The sequence below is a fragment of the Rhinopithecus bieti genome, unplaced genomic scaffold (genome assembly GCF_001698545.2).
Source record: "Rhinopithecus bieti isolate Rb0 unplaced genomic scaffold, ASM169854v2 scaffold_43555, whole genome shotgun sequence".
Taxonomy (NCBI): domain Eukaryota; kingdom Metazoa; phylum Chordata; class Mammalia; order Primates; family Cercopithecidae; genus Rhinopithecus; species Rhinopithecus bieti.
This window is the reverse complement of record NW_016817848.1, coordinates 265,331-285,225: the sequence shown is the minus strand read 5'-3', so window position 1 is coordinate 285,225 and position 19,895 is coordinate 265,331. Positions and strand designations below refer to the sequence as shown.

At 50.8% G+C, this 19,895-nt stretch overlaps 1 protein-coding gene across 4 annotated transcripts in view; it reads left to right on the top strand.

The window, feature by feature from the left end:
- The first annotated feature begins 9,698 nt into the window (after window positions 1-9,698).
- TSPAN14 (tetraspanin 14) overlaps window positions 9,699-19,895 on the top strand; it is a 66,786-nt gene continuing 56,589 nt past the window's right edge. Inside the window, exon 1 of one of the 4 annotated variants that reach the window (XM_017856246.1) lies at window positions 9,699-9,789. Coding sequence is in view for 1 of the 4 variants with exons in the window: in XM_017856245.1 (XP_017711734.1) it covers window positions 13,503-13,515 (13 nt within the window). In the remaining 3 variants the exon portion in view is untranslated. Of the gene's footprint in view, window positions 9,790-13,494; window positions 13,516-15,178; window positions 15,297-19,895 lie in introns of those variants that run through there. The other 3 variants (XM_017856244.1, XM_017856245.1, XM_017856247.1) reach the window with 3 other exon arrangements.

Genomic DNA, 19,895 nt, shown 5'->3' with positions numbered 1-19,895 from the left:
CTTAAGGTTTGCAGGAGGAGGACTGATGGGATCAGATTTTCTTTCTAGTGTGAGGGAGGGGGAACTGGAGCTCAGGAGAGGGATCTGGCCATAAAGATGGGTGGGGCCAGTGCACAGAGGATTCTAAAGACACAGGAGTGGCACAGAGGGCAGAGAGCCTGTGAGGATGAGAGGGGGAAGAAAGAGGTGTTAGATGTTCCCAGCATCTGGGAAAAGTAGCATTTGCTGGGAATGGGGAGCAGGATCTGCAGATACTGAGGAGGAGCTGGGGGCAGGACATGTGGTTGTGGAGGAGAGCCAAGGGCTCCAGGAAAGAGAATCAGGAGTGCCAGACAAGGACTGAAAAGCCCTCCCTTCCTGCCCCAGCACACAGACACACACACACACACACCCGCCTGCGCGCACACACACACGTGGTTTAATAAACTTGGAGTTTCCTCAGACTGCCTCTAGGTGGCAGTGTGTGCACACAGCATCAGCTGCTGGGCAGCCCTCCCCAGGGACTACCAGATTCTCCCATGGAACCAACTAAAAGTCCCCAGAGCTGTGACAGGGACAGGGAAAGGTACCTGTGATGTTTGCAGCATCCATCTGTGCTCTACTCTGTGTCAGATGAGTCTAGGTATGCCTCTCTCCTCTACTTTATAGTGGTAGGGGGAACTTTCAGTGGCTCTCCTACCAGTGTCTGTGTCTAGAGGTCCCAGGACCTTAGCAGACCCTCAAATCTCTGGGTGTGAGATTGAGACAGACTGGGGACTCAGGTGTGATCATAAAGCTGACAGTCCTGCTTCTACCACTTATCAGCTAGGTGATTCCCTCTGAGCCCCCTTTCCACATTTATGTTACTAAGTCAGAGCTTTGTGAAGGTCAATTTGCATGAGATTATTCCAGAAGTAACACTCTGTGCTGTCAAGTGGCTTTGACATCTGCATAGATCCCATAGTTCCCTGGGCAGACATGAGCAGCTCTCTGCCCTGAGTGGACCTAGCTTTCAGGGGCAGAGTTGGGACTTAGCTCAGGCAGTCCAATTCCTGGTATTATACTTGCTCTTAACATCTAGGATCTGCTCCCTCCCTTGATATCTTATTTGGTCACATCTGGGGTTTTCTTCTTTGGCAAAACTTTCTTCTCCCATGTGGAGTCATTACAGTGTGGTTGACACACAGGGCTGAAAGGCCCATGGGATATCACCATTAAACAACCTTTCTTTCTCTGCCACCTTCAGTTTATGAAATGGGCAACTGAGGGCAGAGAGACGATGGGACTCCTTGTCATCACCATCTGCTTAGACAGTCTTAGATGCCATCATTAAAGGGTGTTCCACTGTGTCTCGTCCTCACACATGGGCTCCTATCACAAATCTTAGTCCTAACTGTTTGTAGGGGACACCACTGGCAGGCAGACATCCCATGGCTGAGGCTATAGACGCAAATAAGAGTAGGAGCCTCCTAGAAGTTTGCAGATTCCTTAAGATAGATTGTTCTGGAACAGAAAGGCCAAGTATTGAATGACAGGCCAAGAAATAAATTTCCTTTCTGTTCTCTTTTCCCCAAGGCTCCTTGACCTCTTTCGTCAAGAAAGGCAACACCAGTGCAAAACTGAGCTTGAAGTAAAAGTTCTACCAAATTGTTGGCGCCTAGCTCATTGCCATTGCCTACACTTCAAGTCCTGCCATATACTGATGGAGTGACCCATCTTCCCACTATCCTCTTGGTCCTGACCTCCTCACCTTCAGGGCCATTGGCTTCTCCATTTCTTCCATCTCGATCACCTGGTCCCATGAATACACACCTTTGTCTGACCACAGTCTTGTGCACCATATCTCCCTTCTTCACATGCTGAGGGCTCTCCAGCCCCAGCCTCATCTTCTTTCCCCCTATCTACTAGCCCCTCCAGCTGTCACTTCTCTCCCCTAGTAGCCAAGACTAAGGATACAACACCTCAACTGCTTTATCTCCAACCTTCTTGAATCCTTTGCACCATTGTTTTTCTATCATGCTCTCCTGGCAAACCTCAAATTTTGATCAATCCTGCTGCTGTCTGTGCTCTCTGCACTTGCACTTGCCCCAGCTGCTGAGTACTGATGAAAAAGGTCATGTAATCTGAGATGTTTGTCACTCTCATTCTGGGTCTCCATTTGCAGCTGGGCTTGCAACCCTTCCCTAAACATTCCTGCTTGCCCATGCTCAGAGGTGTTTCTCGTTCTCTCCTAGGTTTCTCTGAAATCCTTGGATCCCACCCAACACCCACTTACCTTCAGCAGGTGCCCATTCTGTCTACTTCCAGAGAAAGCGGACCTCTTCCCTCAGGAAGCCCCACCAAACCCACAAACATCTGAATCCTCACCCAGCTTGTCTTCCTGCCTCCTGTCTCTGTGAAGGTCCTGCTGTCCTCCAGTTTGGTTCTCTCCTCTTGTTCTGAACACCAATCCTTCCCACCTTCTCTAGCAAGCATTTTCTCTCTTCCTTCAGACTCTCCTATCTCCCCTCTTCTCTTGTCTTCTCCCTTCATCATTTAAACATATTTGAGTCTCTCCTTTTTCTTGTTATTTTCTTTTAATAGAAACAGGGTTTCACTGTGTTGCCCAGGCTCACCTGGAACTCCTGGGCTGAAGCGATTCTCCCACCTGGGCCTCCCAAAGTGCTGGTATTACAAGCATGAGCCATTGTGCCTGGCCCAAGTCTCTCCTTTCTTAAACAAACACCATCCTGCAACTGCTTATCCTCATCATCTTCCAGCTAACAACCTCTAATTTTCCATTTGCTGTTCAGCCCACTATTAACTGTCTTTGATCCAATTCTCCACTGAAACAGTTCTCTGAAGCTATCAACCCCATGGTTGCTCTTCAGCCTTGTTTCACTGGCCCTCTGCAGCCCTGGAAACTGGGACCACTCCCCTCTTCTTGAAACACTTGTTGCCCCTGGGCTTCCCTCCATTTCACCCTCTTGGTTTTCCTCCTACCTCACTGGACAGTCTCCCTCAGTCTCTTTGGTCCCTCTGCGCTCTGATTTTCCAAAGATTCTGTCCTTGGTCCTTTTCTCATCTCCCCATCCCAAAGTAATCTCCTCTACTGTGATGGTTTCAATTATCACATGCTGCTTCCTCAGTATTGATTCTCCCTTCTTTCTTTAAAACAGGAGTTAATTTTTTAGACATTTCCCAGCCTCCTTTGGAGTTAGGGTTTGTCATGTGACTGCACTCAGCGAGTGAGGCATAAGCAGTAGTCTGGGGATTTCTGGGTAAGTTTTAGGTGTTGCTCCTTCATTCTTTTTGCTCTTTCTTCTGTCTGGAATGTGGGTGGGAAGCTGGAGCTGGGGCAGCCATTGTATGACCACAAGCCAACTCTGCTCTGTTTGAAGAGAGCCAGACACACCAACATAGAGGAGCTGGGACCTGATGACATTGTAGGGCTGCTGACCAGCCTTGTTCTGCTTACCTTTAGACTTCTTGTTGTGTCAGTTTTTTCCTACAACTACAGCAAGAAAGCCGAATGTAGTTAAGGCAATGTAGTTGTGTTGCTGTTTTCTTTCTCTCCCCTCCCTCCCTCCCTCCCTCCCTCCCTCTTTTCCCTCCTTTCCCTCTTTCTCTTTTCCCCCTCTCTCTCTGTTTTCTTTCTTTCTTTTTTCCTAAAGAGATGGGGTCTTACTATGTTGCACAGATTGGTCTCAAACTCCTGGGCTCAAGTGATCCTCCTGCCTCAGCCTTTCAAAGTGTTGGGATTACAGATGTGAGCCACTGCACCTGGCCTTGGGTTATTGTTAGAAAAGCTAAACACAATTTCAAATGGATACAACTCCCAAATTGATAACTTCTGCTTAGCTGTCTCTCTTAACTCCATACAGCAAATTGCACCTCTCCACTCTACCCAGGAACACTTCAAATGGAAGAGGTCTAAGTCATCACCTCTCACCAAACATATTATACATCCACACAGGGTCTCTTGTGTTCCTTCTCAGTGAATAGCGCCACTGCCCATGCAGCCAGAATATGACGTCTCTTTATTCCTTATTCTCCCATGCAATTAGTCACTTCTCAGTTCTAGCTCCTAAATATATCTTGATTCTGTCCACCTCTTTCTATTTCCTCATCATTTCCTTCCTAACCATTTTTTATTCCAATCTTGCTCCCTCCCACCTTCCCTTCCCACTGCAGCCTTAGGGATCTTTCTAAAGCACAGATGTAACAATGTCACTATTCTGCCTAGGGCCTAAGGAATACTTAGTATACAAGACTGCTAAAAATGATGATGTTGGCCCTGCACACACCACTCCCCCTTCTTCTGCATAGGGCCTTGCCCTACTGATCGCAGTCATGGGCATCTGACCCAGACCTAGTCCAATTATGGTCTCTCATCTCCCTCACCATACTAGTTGTGTAAGAGTTTGTTTGGCTCTCTCAAGCCACTCCATGTTGCTCTAAGAATGGGTCCAGGAGTGAATATGAGACCAGAGCTGACCCAGTTAGGATCCTTTTCTTTTTCTTTTTTTTTTTTTGAGACAGAGTCTTCCTCTGTCGCCCAGGCTGGAGTGCAATGGCACAATCTCAGCTCACTGCAACCTCCATCTCCCTGTTCAAGTGCTATTCTCTTACCTCTGCCGCCTGAGTAGCTGGGACTACAGGCATGCACCACCACACCCAGCTAATTTTCCTACTTTTAGTAGAGATGGGGTTTCACCATGTTGGCCACGCTGGTCTCAAACTCCTGACCTCAAGTGATCCACCCGCTTTGGCCTCCCAAAGTGCTGGGATTATAGCGTGAGCCACCATGCCCGGCTGATCCTTTCCTGAGATTTGTTCATACCGACTTAGAGTGTAGACTTACTCAGTCACATACTTGACATGGCAAACTCTGACAACTATGAGAAACGGAGGGTGGGGGCCCCTGGTCTGGGATGCTGTCAGGATCAGCCCCCAGTTTTCAGTGTCACTCTGGTTTCAAGTTCTTTCAATTCTATGAGCGATCTGAGGCTCCTTCCAGTATCTCCCCTTTGATGACCTAAGCTAGTCTGAGTGGGGTTCTTATTTCCAACCAAAATGTCCCAACTAATCCTTGGTAGTCTTGTCCTAATAAGACATCTTTCCCCGGTAACAGAGTTCTTTACAGCTTACCCGGTATTTTTCGAAGTTTTACAAACTTCATCTCTTTGGGTTTTTATTACAAGCTTGTGAGGTGGGTTTTAGTATTACCTTGACTTTACAGATAAGAACAGCAGGGCTCAGGGATGTAGAGTGGTTTGCTCAAGATCAAGATGTTGAGAACTAGGAGAGCTTGGACACCAACTCCCTCTTCTGTTCAATCTCACCCTGACCTGCCCACTGACCTGTAAACACACACAGAAGCTGCAGAGTGCAGCACTGGGGACCGACACAAGAGGGCTATGGAAGAAGTCAGGGGAAGACAAAGGGCAAGCTCTTCCACTTAAAATTTTATCTGTGCCAGCTTCAGGTCCGGAAAAAAGAAGCAAAACTCGCAGCTTCTTTCTTTTCCTCCTTCCTGTACTGTTTTTTGTTCCCACAATCTGTACGTTAGGCTTGCAGTCTGCACTACAATTCAGTTATATGCTTGGCAATTATGGTTCTAGGTGCTAGCCAGGAAAGTAAACCACTGGTTACAATACAACCCTTTTATGAGTTGGGGCTGTCTATATTGAATTCTTTTTATTTTTTAATACAGGAGAATACAATAGACCTGTTTTGCAGTTTGACTCTCTGAGGCTCTCTCAAGTCACTCCATGTTGCTGTAAGAATGGGTCAGATAGGCTGTAATCCCAACACTTTGGGAGGCCAACGTGGGCAGATCACGAGGTCAGGAGTTCAAGACCAGCCTGGCCAACACAGTGAAACCCCAACTCTAGTAAAAATACAAAAATTAGCTGGGTGTGGTGGCACGTGCCCGTAGTCCCATGAATCCAGGAGGCAGAGGTTGCAGTGAGCCCACGCCATTGCACTCCAGCCTGGGTGACAGAGTGAGACTCCATCTCAAAAGAAAAAAAAAAAACAGAATGGGTGAGATAAAGCTTTCTGGGTCTCTGCTGCAGCTGGGAATGGCAGGTGAGTGTCAGATGTGACTGGGGCATGGTGGGGATGGCCATGCTGGCTTTGTGGGTACTCCCATCACACTTTTCATAGCCTGCAGCAGTGTGGCCAACTGTTCCAGAAAGGACACATCTCCCAGACGCTACTCGGGCCAGCAAGATCTCCAAAACCACTCAGTCCATGGCTTGCAAAGCTGGCTTCCCCATCTCCTTCCTCCTTGTTCTAGCTCATGACCTCCTGCACATCCAGGATTAAGCAGAAATCATCAGGTGTGAGTAATCATCTTCCCAATCCCAGCCTTTACTAGAAACCTCCTCTTGGCCTCCACACTACTCTCCTTAAAAATGGTGGAGGTGTCCCTCTGTAGGAGGTGACCCTCATTAGTGCCCATATCCTATCTCCTTTCATCTGCTCTTCCTATCACGGCCCCTGCCTTCTTCTTAGATCATTCCTATCACTGTGCAAGCCTGCTTCAGTGACTCCCATATTTTAACGAACCCCTCTTTATGCTAACAAATGTTAGAAATAGATATGGCTACATGTGCCATAAAATAGAGGATTAAACAAGACAGAAATGTCCTTCTCCCATAAAGTCAAGAGGTAGGTAGTCCAAATGTGTGCTGGCTCCCTACACATTAGGATCCACATTTATTCTCACTTCTACTAACATCCTCAACACTTTGGCTTCCACTTAAGATCCAATATGGATGCCTGAGCTCCAGCTATCAATATATCCTACCAGGCAGGAAAGAGTAAAGCACATGACTTCCCTTTAAAGCCAGTTTTGAATTTGCACATGGACTCCCACACTTACTTCCTATTAGGTGGAATGAAGTGTAGCTGCAAGTGAGGCTGAGAAACTTGCCTTTATTCTGGGAAGCCATGTGGCCAGACAGAATTGGAAATTCTATCATGAAGGGAAGAGATAATTACTACTAGGGGCATCTAGCAATCTCTACCAAAGCATCCTATGCTTCCATATCCTTTCTAGATCCCTCCCAGTTCTCCATTCCCTGTTACACAAGTTGTGCAAACATGGTAGTTCTACCACAGCCTGGCTTCCACTACTCCAGGAACACTGCCCTTATCATGTTCACCAACTGCCTTCATGTTGCCAGAGCCAACAGGCGTCAGTCCTCATCTTATCTGATCTCTAAGCTGTATCTAAGACAGCTGACAACTGCTTTCTGGAAACATTTTCTCAGTCTCTAGGATACAGCGCTCTCCTGATTCTCCTTCTGCCCCCCCAGCCTCTTTTTCAGTCTTCTTGCCTGCTTTGGTTCCCCTGGGTCCCTCCTGAACTCTCTTCTCTTCTGCATCTACCGCCTTGCCCTGTGTGTCCTTCTCAGATCCCATGACCTTGAGCATCTTTATGCTGATGCATCCCAAAGCCCCTTTCCAGCCCTGGCCTCTCTTCTGAGCTCCTAGTGATGAGATAACTCCATTGGATCTCTAACAGGCATCTTAAGCTCCATGTGGCTTGAACAGAATTCCTGATGTAACTCCCTGAGATGTGGTTGCTGCTTTTTGATCCAATAAATGAAGCACTTTTCTTCATTTATTGTAATAAATAAATAAGTAAGTAAGTTCACCCACTTACTCCAGCCAGAAACTTGAGTTATCTTTGGTTTCTCCATTTCCTGCCCCCATGTCCTTCCTATCAATGTGTCCTGTTAAGTCCAAAATAGCAACTCTCAACTACTCATCTTAGCATGACCACCACTTTGGTTCAAACCACCATCATCTTTGGCCTGGATTGTGGCAAGCCTAATTGGCTCCCTGCTTTTATTTTTGCCTGACACCCACACACAGCCTTAAATCAGAACATGTTAGTCTTCTGCATAAAACCCTTCCAAGGCTCAACAAAGTCTCCATTCTTTGACACAGCCCACAGGCCCTGCATGCTCTGGCCCCTGCCCACCTTCCCACTCCATCCTGGGCCTCTTCCCCTAGGCTTGAAACTTCAGCTACACTGATTTTCTTTCAGCTCCTTGACTCATGCAGAGCTTACCCTGAAAAGGCACCTACTGCTCTCAGCGAGGAATGTCTCTGCCCAACTTTTCCCAAGGCTAACTCCTCACTCTTGACTTCAAATTCAGCATCACCTCCTCACTTTTCCTGACTGCTTCATCTTAGGTAGCTTTTATTCTCTATTCTAGCCCCTTGTTTTTGTCCCAGCCTTTTACTTCAACTTGTGATTATGTATTGTCTTCTCCACTAAAAATTAACTTTATCCGGCAAAAGGCCTCAGCTGTCTTGTTCACTGAAGTATCCCACCATGCACACAGGGCCTGGCATATATCAGGCACTCAATCAAGCGCTATCTGCTGAATGAATGGACAGGTTCCCAGGGAGGTTCCTGAGCTGCCTGGGGTGTCACAGACAGGTTGCATCCCCCTTAATTAAACAAACAAAATTAGCCAGGCACAGTGGCTCATGACTGTAATTCCAGCACTCTGGGAGGCAGAGGTGGAAGGATTGCTTGAGCCCAGGAATTTGAGACCATCACTGGCAACATAGCAAGCTCTCATCTCTACAAAAAAATAAAAGTATTAGCTAGACGTGGTGGCCTGCACCTGTGCTCCCAGCTACTTGGGAAGCTGAGGCGGGAGGTCGAGGCTGCAGTGAGCCACGGCCATGCCACTGCACTCCAACCTGGGTGATAAAACGATACCTTTGCTCAAAAAACAAAAAACCCAAACAAACCTGGGAATGAACTGAACAGTCTCCATTTCAAGATTTCCTCCTTCTATTGGAAATGCTTGTACTGGCATGTGGCAACCAGTCTTAGCCCAGTTTTAATAGATCCCTGTTTGGTGTTACCCAACAGAGCAGACCACTCGGCCCTCAGCCACCGAGTAAGTTTAAGAAATAGAGTGTGGCATGCTTCATTCTACAGGTAGGGAGGCTGAGGCTGGGGAGCCACCCCTAGCTGTCCCTGGAAATCCCTCTACCCTACAAGAATCGTCCCAGCCATCTCTTTAGCGTAAAGGTGAGGAACAAATCTCAGCCACGATCCAAAGAAAGCTTGGTATTTTTAGCACCAAGGCCAGAAGGAGCGTGTCCTTACTTCTCGGTTTACAAAGAAATAAAAACCATTTCCCCTTCCATCTTTTGAAGACTACCCCCGCCCCCAGGCTCCAAAGCCAGGCAGGAACGCCTCTTATCTCCACCACAGCCATTTTCCTAATCCTTCGCCCGCTCTCCACGGTCATCCCGTGTATCCCTCGAGACGCCGCCTCCCACAGCTCGTGCTTCTCCCAGGTTCGGCTCTGACAAGGCCAGAGCGGCGTCTGCGCAGCGCAACGGCTCAGAGAGCCCCCGGCGGCCACAAGTGCCCGGCCCCGGGCCAGGCCCGGCCTGCGCCGCACATCCACAGGGAGGGCGCGGAACCTGGCCGCCCCAAGCCTCCGGCACCGCCCAGAGCGGGACAAAGGGGCGGGCCGGGCGACCTCCGGCCTCGCGGTCCCCGGTGCCGCGCGGCCGGAGCGGGGCGTGGTGGGGGAGGGCGAGCCGGCGGGCGGGCGGGGCAGAAGGCGGCCCAGGCGCGCGGCCGGCACCGGGCGGCGCAGGGAGCCGGCGCCCCTTCCTCGGCAGCCGGCGGGCGCCGACGCCATCCGGCCCCGCCCCCTCTGCGCCCCGCCCCCGCCGCTCGGACGGCCTGAGTCGCGCCCTCCCGCCCCGCGCCGCCGAACTTGCTCTAACTTCCTCGGCCGAGCCGGGCCGCGCCGCCGCTGCCGCCGCCGCGCGCGGGTGAGTAGAGCGCGGAGACTCGCCTGGGGCGTCGGGGCCTGCCCCCTTCTTTGTCTGAGGCCGACTTCCCCGAGCGTCCTCCGGAGGCGAAGGCTGCTCCCCAGGTCCCTGCTTGGCCCCTCAGCCTCCCTCCCCGCCTGCCCGGGAGCGGCCCCACGGGCGGTGCTGGCTTTGTCTGCCAGGATCGCTCGCTAGAGGTTGGAGGCCTCGGCCGGGACCCGGCTGAGCCGAACTCCGGCGCCCGGCGGACGGGAGCCGCGGCGGTCCCGGGGCCGGCACTCCCGGTTCGGTACCCCTCGCCCCATCCGTGCACCCCGGCGAGTGCGCGCCCGGGCCGGGCGGGGTGAGGGCGACGGGAAGTCTGGACGGCCGCTGCCGCTCGGAGCTCTGCTTCTCGTCCCCAGCAGCGAGCTCTGGGATGGGCGCCCCTTTCGGCTCAGCCACCCACCCTCGGCCCCCCGGAGCTCGGGTCCGGGGTGGGGGTGGGCGTAGGCCGGGGCGAGCCACCCTTTTCCCCTGCCCCGCCGTGGTCGTGGTCAGTCTCCCACGCCGCCGTGGGTCCCACTCTGCCCGGCTTGGGTTTGGGGCGGCCGGAGTTTGAGTAGGCGGTGACCCAGCTTCTCCGCGTTAGTCGTGTGGAGTTGTGTTTGGGAGCAAAGCCTGACCCCTTGACCTAGCCGGAGTTCTGGTAGAGTGAGGTTTGTGGCTGCGGAGTGTGCTGGTCTCCGGCCGTTGCTGCTTCTCCTCCACCCCCAGGGGTGGGGTGCTGGTGGGTAGGAAGTGCCTGTGTGAGGGTGTGTGGAGAGACTTTGGCCCTCGGACCGCTGGAACACTTGTGTTGGGGACTTAAGGTTGATCTCCGGCGAGAAGCGGTCTGTGCTGGGGGAGTCGGGGGAAATTGTGGGCCCGGGTACTGTCCTGGTGCTGGGCGCGGAGCGGTGGTGAGTGCGGCGGTGTCACACACACTCCTTGGGTGTCCTGGCGCGGCTATCCAGGAGGTCAGGCGGTCTTGAGCGGCAGTGCAGAGCATAGTATTAGAACCTCTGCAGGTATGCTCCTGGCAGTGGTCTGCTCTCCAGGGGATCTTCCTCCCTTCCGAGAGGGGGTTGTTCTTGGGCTACTGAGAGAGTGGCCTGCCAAATCCTCAAAAGTAGCCTTCCCCTCGCCCCTTGATCTTGAAGTCTAGAAGCAGTTAGTGCCTGCTGAGTGCTCTGGCTACCCTTCTCAATTTGTGAAGGGAAACCTGGGGACAGGCTATCGGAGCAGCCCTATGTCCTTGCCACATTTAAGCCAGCCAAGTGGTTGATGGGGTCGGCCTTCCTTCCAGGGATCTTCCTGAGCCCTGGCACCCCCAAAATGAAGCCCAGACTGCACCATCATGGCCCTGTATGCCTTTATTTTTTTTTATTTTTTATTTATTTTTATTTTTTTAATTTTTTGAGACGGAGTCTCGCTCTGTCGCCCAGGCTGGAGTGCAGTGGCCGGATCTCAGCTCACTGCAAGCTCCTCCTCCCGGGTTTACGCCATTCTCCTGCCTCAGCCTCCCGAGTAGCTGGGACTACAGGCGCCCGCCACCTCGCCCGGCTAGTTTTTTGTATTTTTTAGTAGAGACGGGGTTTCATCGTGTTAGCCAGGATGGTCTCGATCTCCTGACCTCGTGATCCGCCCGTCTCGGCCTCCCAAAGTGCTGGGATTACAGGCTTGAGCCACCGCGCCCGGCCTCCCTGTATGCCTTTCTATCCCCTTAGCTGCCGGTGTGATCGTAGCCTCAAATTGCTGGGCTCAAGAGATCCCCCCACCTCAGCCTCCCAAAGCACAGGGATTACAGGTGTGAGCCACCACATGCAGTCTGATCCCATCCCACCCCGATCCCTAACGTTATAGTGACAGGCCCTGGAAACCCAGGGCCACCAGATGTGTTTTCCCTTTCCTTCTCATTGTGTTGCACCCCAACTTCAGTTGGAGACTTTCTGGGTATGTCCATCCCCGCATCTCTGAACTCCACTGCTTGGACCACCTAATGTCATCCTCAGTTTACTTAACAAAGCATGGTTGAGATTTCTGTGGGGTTCGAGGCATTGTTGCAGGCACTATTCCAAGTCTGGAAAGTCCCTCACCAGCTGTAAACTTGGTGTGGTCTTAGAACCCAGGCTGGACGTGGCATAGGTGCTCAGTAGTGTTTATTGATCTAAGCTTGATCTCAGCACAGCAGGATCATTCAGGGAGATGGGGGTTTGAGTCCATGGGTGCTTCTGAAGGTTTGTGGCTGCCCCAGGAAGAAAGGGCATGGAGCTGCAGAATGGTTGGCTGCCCAGGGAAGTGTCCCCCTTCACCAGCTGGGCAGCTGTGCTAGTCTCTGAGGACTGGTGAGGGTCCTTCCCATGTGGGAAGTGACAGGATGAAGTGGGAGAGGAGATGGCCCTGCCCTGAAGGTTGTGGTGGCAGTGAAGTTCCCTGGGTTCTGGAACTATTTCCTGAGGCCACACTCTAGGCCACCATGTGCTCAGGAATTTGACCCATTTAACTTCAACTGAGGTAGAATTCCTTTTGGCAGTGCCTGTAAAGTGGCATTGTGCCAGGCCTGGGAAAACTTTGCTGGTTTAAAATCTAGTGAAGGACAAGATTATAGCAGTTATGTGGAAGGTTTCATAGTGATATTAATAGTGAGTTTATTGAGACTTACACCCTAGAAGCTTGACTTGTAATAACTCATTTAATCCTTGAAAACAACTGTGATGGCCGGGTGCAATGACTCGTGCCTGTAATCCCAGCACTTTGGGAGGCCTCGGTGGGTGGATCACCTGAGATGAGGAGTTTGAGACCAGCCTGACCAACATGGTGAAACCCTGTCTCTACGAAAAATACAAAATTAGCTGGGCGTTGTGGCACATGCCTGTAATCCCAGCTACTTGGGAGGCTGAGGCAGCAGAATTGCTTGAATCTGGGAGGTGGAGGTTGCAGTGAGCCAAGATTGCGCCATTGCACTCCAGTCTGGGCAATAAGAGCGAAACTCCATCTCAAAAAAAAAAAAAAAAGAAAGAAAAAAACAAAACAACCATGATGTCAACAGCTCCATTTTACAGATGAGGAAACTGTGGTCCCGAGAGGTCACAGAGTAACTTGCTTGAGGTCTCAATATGAGCTGGCTTTTCTCATTTATTTCTTTTTTTTTTTTGATATGGAGTCTCACTCTGTCGGCCAGGCTGGAGTGCAGTTGTGTGATCTCGGCTCACTGCAACCTCCGCCTTCTGGGTTCAAACGATTCTCCTGCCTCAGCCTCCCACGTAGCTGGGACTACAGGTGTGTGCCACCACACCCAGCTAATTTTTGTATTTTTAGTAGAGATGGGGTTTCACCATGTTGGCCAGGCTGATCTCGAACTCCTGACCTCAAGTAATCTGCCTCCCTCGGCCTCCCAAAGTGCTGGGATTACAGGCGTGAGCCACCGTGCCTGGCCAGGTTTTCTCATTTCTAATTTAGACAATATGTTCTTCTCAGAGGTGATTAAAATAGATTCATATACTGAACAAGCCTGGCCCACAGTGGAACTAATGAGTGTTTTCAGTGAAGGTGCTCTTGTGTCCTTGCCTCTGAACACATCTCATCTGTCCAGCACAGCCTGGGCACATAGCAGGTACCCCGGAACCCCTGCTGATTGGTGATGTAGCTTCTGTCTCCCTCAGGCCAGGGAATGGGAAGACCAACACTGCCACATGCAGCAGATCGGTGAGTCACTGCCTATGTCTTTCCGGATAGATCACGGTTTGCTGTGGTAACAGCAATCCCCACGTCTCAAAGGCTTAAAGCAACAGAAGTTTATTTCTTGTTCACACTGCATATTCATTTATCTTCTTTATGTTGTCCTCACTGGGGGGACCCATAGTGATGAGTGGGAACACTCCTGATGGCTTGGACAGAGGGACAGAGAGCATGATGATACCTGTTTCCTGCCACTGAGTCCTGGTGGCCTTTAAGATGCCTATGGGAAGGGGATTAGGCTCCTGCTGCCTGTCCCTGTCCTGCCTTGTCAGTCCTTGGACATTTTGCATGTTCCATCCCCTACCTGGATGTGGCCTGTAGGGGCAGCCACCTTTCCTAGAAGCAGAAGCAGGTAGTGCTACCCAGGCCAGGGAATGGGAAGACCAACATTGCCACATGCAGAAGAGTGTCTCCCTCAGGCCCTGGTCCTCCGCACGTTTGTGGGACTCAGGGATTGAGCTTGCAGCCGTAGGGGTATGGAAAGCAGTGGTGGTGAGGTGACTGAAGGTGGACTCCCACTGGGGATGGGATTGAGTGTGGGGCTAGATCCCTGGTCTGTAGAAGGGAGTAGCAACCCTCTGTTAGTTACGTTTTCCCCCTCAGGCCACCTTAGCAGGATTTTAAGGAGTCATTCACACTGTGGCCCTTAATTTTGTGCCTGGTCACCTGCTTGGTCTCTGGTGATTTCCCTCGGGGCTAGCAGACACTGTTGGAGGTGGTAAGGCCTCAGGTTCTTCCGCCTCATGATTAACTCACTCTCCTTAGTTAGGCATATTTCCACCTTTTCCAGGGCCTCCGTTTTTCTACTAGTGGAGTGAGAGGTGGTGGTGGTCTCCAGCAGTGGTCCCACTCTTGGCAGGCCATCAGAGTACCCAGGTTGCTGCGTAGAATGAAGTTTTGATAGCCCTTGGTCTAGGTGAATGCCTGGGTTTGTTTGCTTATCTTCCATTATAGCAGTGTCCTCTTTTAACTGTGAATCAGGGAGGTTATTCATAGCATCTTCACATCCATTTTCTCCCTTAACTGCGTATGCTTTTGGTTTAGACAGGGCAAGTGAAAGCGCAGGCCCTGGCAGGGAGGCAGTGTCCAGTGCCTCTGCCGATTAAACGTGGAGATGTGAAGTTGAATAACCCTGTCCAGCTTGCAGAGTGAACAGTGGTGAGGCAAGCTTTCAAGTTGCATCTACTTTCTAGTTGAGTGACCTACACAAGTCTTTTTTTTTTTTTCTTCCTGGAAAAAAAAAAAGTTGTCTAATTTTCTCATCTGTAAAGTGAAAAGAATCAAGGCTGCCTTTCCTGTCTCACCGGGTTGCAGTGAAGCATGAGTACACTGAGAAACAAGATCCAAAGCCCCTGAGTTAGGCCTGACACTGGTGTGAGACAGCTGCCATCTCTGGTGGCACTCAGCAAGTGCTCACCAGCAGCTGATTCTGGAAACCCCACTTCCTCCACTCTTGGGCTTGGTGGGGTTGGGTAGGGTTGGGTGGGGCTGTGGTTTTCTTTTAGGAGGCAGCAGGCCAGGCCTGGAGACCAGAGCTTAAGTGGGCCTGGGCAGGCTGGGATTGAACACCCCTTGCGGTCTGTTCTGCCTCCCAACTGAGCAGTCAGGGAGAAGGCCTAGAGCCTGTGCCTTTCAGCTAGATAGCTGGAGGAACTGGCTCCTCCCTCCTTAGGCTGTGCTGGCCTGAGCTGGGAGCCTGAGAGCTGGGGCAGTTGTCTCTAAAGTGGCTTCTGGGATTCCGGTAAGAGGTGAGCTCCTGGTGCTACCTCAGAGCCTTTGTGGTTTCCTGGCATTTGGGAGAGCTGGAGTTGGGCTGTCCTGCATGGATAAGGTTTGGGGAGGGGCCGGAACAAGGGGCTAGTGAATCTTCTCTGGGTTTTTCCTGCCTGACTATGCATCCCAGCTGTTGGGGCCTGTGCTCCTATACACCCCACGGCCTTGAGAGGAGTTCGTAGCCGTAACATCCAGGAGAGAGGCCCCAGAGCAGTGGAAGGAAATGTGTCTCTCCCGAATCTCTTTTGTTTGTACCCCGAGGTCTGAGTGGTGATCCTGGGGATGCTGTGGGACTCTCAGCAGTAGGAATGTGTCTGTCCCCAATCTAGGTGTCCGCCAGCTGTGCTCAGGGTCCTCTTCTGTGTCCCTGGGCCAGGCAGACAGGGTCTTTTTCTGGGGCTTGGTAGGGGAGGTCAGCCACAGCCCCAGACCAAGTAGTTTACACACCCTGAGTGAGGGGTGGGAGCAACGGGTCCAGGAAGACTTAGGGAGCTGGTTAAAGAAAAACTTATTCTGACGCTTGTTAAACTGGTAAGGTAGTCTGTATTTACGACTTGCAGTAGGTGTAAGGATTATGGCAATGGGATTTTGCAGTAGGGGAGAGAGAGTGGGCCAACTTCAAATACAACAAAGAAAAGTGGGAACTTACAGCCAAGGAGCAGAGTGTGGGGCCTCCTAAACATTTCTAAGAGGGTAGGGAAATTTTTACTAAACTTAGCTAAGTGAATTCTTGTTGCAGGCAGACCAGGGTGATCAGGTTTTACCTGGGAGATAGCAGAAGATGAGAAATACGATCAGATATCCAGGGTGATTAGATATTGAGGGTGGGGGATTCTGGTTAACAGGATTTTTGCTAAAACTAGGCTCTGAGAGAATGGAGCTAGGAGCCCTAGGTCAGGACCAGGTGAGCAGAGGGCTCAGAGAAATGAAGTTTGGTCAGGGACAGAATCTCTGTCAGTATCCCGTGGCTGGCAGTGTCCTGTCCATTCTTCTTGCACTGGCCTGTCCCTCAGGAGACAGGTGTGAGTGGTCCTGAGCTTGGGCCAGTGCAAGAATAGGGGACAGATTTCTCTCCTTGTAGGTGTTCCTTCTTGTGTCACTCTCTTTTTTTCCAGAAACCTTGGTCCTTTTCAGCATCTGCTGGCCCCTTGTCCCTTGGCTCCCTTACTCTTGGCCTGCTGGATTTCCCCTCTGCACCCAGGAAATCGCATGGACCTGGGTCCTCATATCCCTACAACCCACCAATTTTGCTGCTTGTAACAGCTATCCCCCGCTAGCCTTCTATTGCCAAATCTGTTGGCTGTCAGACCACAGCCATTTTATTCTGGACTACTCTTTTTTTTTTTTTTTGCCTCTAAAACTGAGCTCTTGCTGCAATTTGTGTTTCCTGTTCTCCCTGTCCTGGACAAACCAGTCTGACAACTTTGTGGTTCTCTCTCCACAGCCTCCATCAGCCTGCGGATTGACTGTCCCATTTGTTTGAGCTGGGCAGAGGGAGGTGCTGTGGGGGATCTCTTCCTCTTGCCTGGACTGCACACTCCTGGGGCCTTCTAGCCAGAGCTCCTGGGAGCTTCACCAGCTTCCTTCTGTCTTAGGCCTTCAGGTCCCTGCATCCAGCCTACCTTGTTCCTCCTTCATGCGTGAGGCTCCTCTTTTTCTCTCTGGCCCTCCTCTCTGCTTGATCAGACTCTGCCTCTCTTGAGGGCCGGCTCCCTCCAGCCTCCCCTGCACAGGTGACCCTGTTTGGCCTGCCTCCTTTTCTTGAGGCTGATCTTGTCTCAACAGTCAGCTTTTCAGGAACCAGGCTCTTGCTGTAATAAGGAAAACCTGTCAGCTGTGGATGGGGCCTTCCCTCCTTCCCAGAGGCTCTGTGGCCAGCTTCCACCCTTGCAGCGGAACAGTGATGGTGACTGAACCCTGCTCTCTGCAGCCGTCCTGCCTGCCACATTCATTGTGTTTTGTTACTCTAGTAGCTTCCTGTAAAATACAAGTGATAAACGCGGATAGGTTTTTGAGGGGGGCATGCCAAAATCAGAGTTGGTGGTAGTGGTGGGGGATTCATTCCCAAGGGCTCTGAGATGCTAAGTGTGTAAGCAAAGAGGAGCAAGTGGCATGTGCCCAGGATGGGGTGGGGTGGGCAGGTTTAGTTGAGGGCTCCTCTGGCGTAGGGTAGCCCTGACACTCCCCTCCATGGCATGATCGATGAGGTGGCAAAGGCAGGTGCCAGGATTTGGTGTGTTGAGGATTAGTGCCTGGGGTGGGCTCTGCTCACTCCTGCAGAAAGACAGAGAGGGGCTGGTCTTGGTTTCACAGAGGATTGTACGATTACAGGCAAGACCTGCTGAGGGCTTACACTGAGCCACAGAGAGGAGCAGAATGAGATATGAGGGCTTCAAGTGCCAGTGTGATTCTCACTGTTGTGAGATCTCATTTGTGCCTTTTTTTTTTTCTTGAGACAGGGTCTCACTCTGTTGCCCAGGCTGCAGTGCAGTGCCCTATCACAACTGCAGCTTCCACCTTCCTGGCTCAAGTGATCCTCCCGCCTCAGCCTCCTGAGTAACAGGGACCACAGGCTTGCAGTACCACACCCAGCTAATTTAAAAAATTTTTTTGTAGAGATTGGATCTTGCTATGTTGCCTAGGCTGGTGTCAAACTCCTGGGCACTTCATTTGTGCTTCTTAATTCAGGCGCTACTTGTTGAACATATTTAGCAGTCTTGAGAAAGCATCTTATTCTGTAAGGGGAACCAAATATACCCATTCCCCTTCTCTGGCCTTCTTTCCCTGTGGTCTGGGCAGTCTTTGAGCTTGAGGTCATTAGGAGGTGTTTATTTCTGTCTGCTCTGGTGGCCTCTAGGGGGTGGCAGTGGGGTGGGATGGGATGTGATGGGATGTGATGTGATGGGGTGGGGTGAGGTGGGGGAGTTATTCTATATAGATAGAGTTCTGTTTGTGAACCACTCCCTGCCATCCACATCTCTCACTCAAATGGTCTGGCCGGTCCAGGTTCTAATGGTCATTGTGTCATTCCCCTCAGCAGCAGGAAAGGCTGGAATGGTTTTTGTATTGTTCCTTAGGGGGAAAAATCACTTGGAGGAAGTATATCAGTGCTTCTGAGTGCAGAGTATTTATTGACACGTCAGTTAAAGGAAGCTTTTAAACAACATATATGTATCCCTTTAGTGAGGAATAAATCTACAAGTGCATCTCACAGCTCCGTTTTGCAGCTTCCGTTTCCTGGAAGGTACATGGAGTTTAGTGGTTAGGGAATGGGGTTTTGAGCTGGGATTTTGGAGAAACTGTTTTTAGCCTATCCTTGGAATTGGGCCAGGCCTAGAAATCTGTTGAAATAGCTTTCTTTAGTTGCTGAAACTGGGATGTTGTTCATAGCACTAGGACCTCGAGCTCCACTGATGAGTGGGGAGGGCTCAGAGAAGGGTCTCTGTGGAGGCCTGGGATGCCTGGGTTTCAGCCCCCTCTCCTGCATCGCATACATTGCCTGGACCTTAGGGTCTTACAGTTTTATCACGAAGTGGGCTTGGCAGCAGATGGTCCGGTTTCTTTTGTGCCTTTGTCAGAATCTGCTCTTGCTCTTCTTAGGAAAACTTTCTATTTCGGGACTTGGGGTGGAGTCTTAAGTGAGTTGGTGAGTCTTTATTCCTGAGGGTGCTACTGCCTGACCCCCTCCTTCCCCTTGATTCCTTTCCCCTCCCTGTTAACTCTGCCTTGTTTTAGGGAAACACCAGAAGCTGCCTGCAGACAGCTACAGGTAAAATTGTGTGTCTAGCCACAAACTTCAGGTGTTTTAAATATTAATTTAGATTTAGCATTTTTATTTACAAAAATGTATACATGATGAAAAACACATAACAAAGATACACAGTGAAAACTCCTATTTCTATCCCTGACCCCTTCAGTTCTACTCCTCTGAGGCCCCTGTCACCAGATGTTCAGTGCCTAGTCAAGCGTGTCTGTATTCCTCTCTTGTTTATTACCCCAGTGGTAAACTAATTACGCTGTTTTGCACTTCCTGATTTTTACTCTAAAAATTTATCCCAGGATTGTTCCATTTTAGCACACATAGTTTAGTCCATTCTTTTTAACAGCAGTGCATGATTCTGCTGTACAGTGAATGATGACTCACTTTACCAGCCCCCTATTGATGGATTTTGAGGTTTCTTTCAGTATTTTGTTTCTATAGGCTAAGCTGCAGGAGTGTCTCATGCATGCTCTAGGTCTGTAGTGGAAATGACTAGATGCGGAGTTACTGCATTAGGTGTGTAAAAGGAAAAGAAACATGCGGCTTTGCTTCCGAAAGGGGGAATGAAAGTTTACGAAGTTTTATTTTGGAGGGATCTTGGCCTTCTACAGAGACAAGAACTGGAGAAACTACTGGAAAGGCATGAGGGGTGCCAGCGTGTTGGTTCCCACCCAGGTCCGTCTTTGGTTCAGTTCAGGCCAGCCTGTCTCCATGAGCTCCATATTTACAGCCCTTGGCTGGCCCTGTGGGTCATGCTGCCTGTACCCCCAAAAGTGTGAGGAGTCAGCCAGAGCGAGCTGGGGTGTAGTGGGGG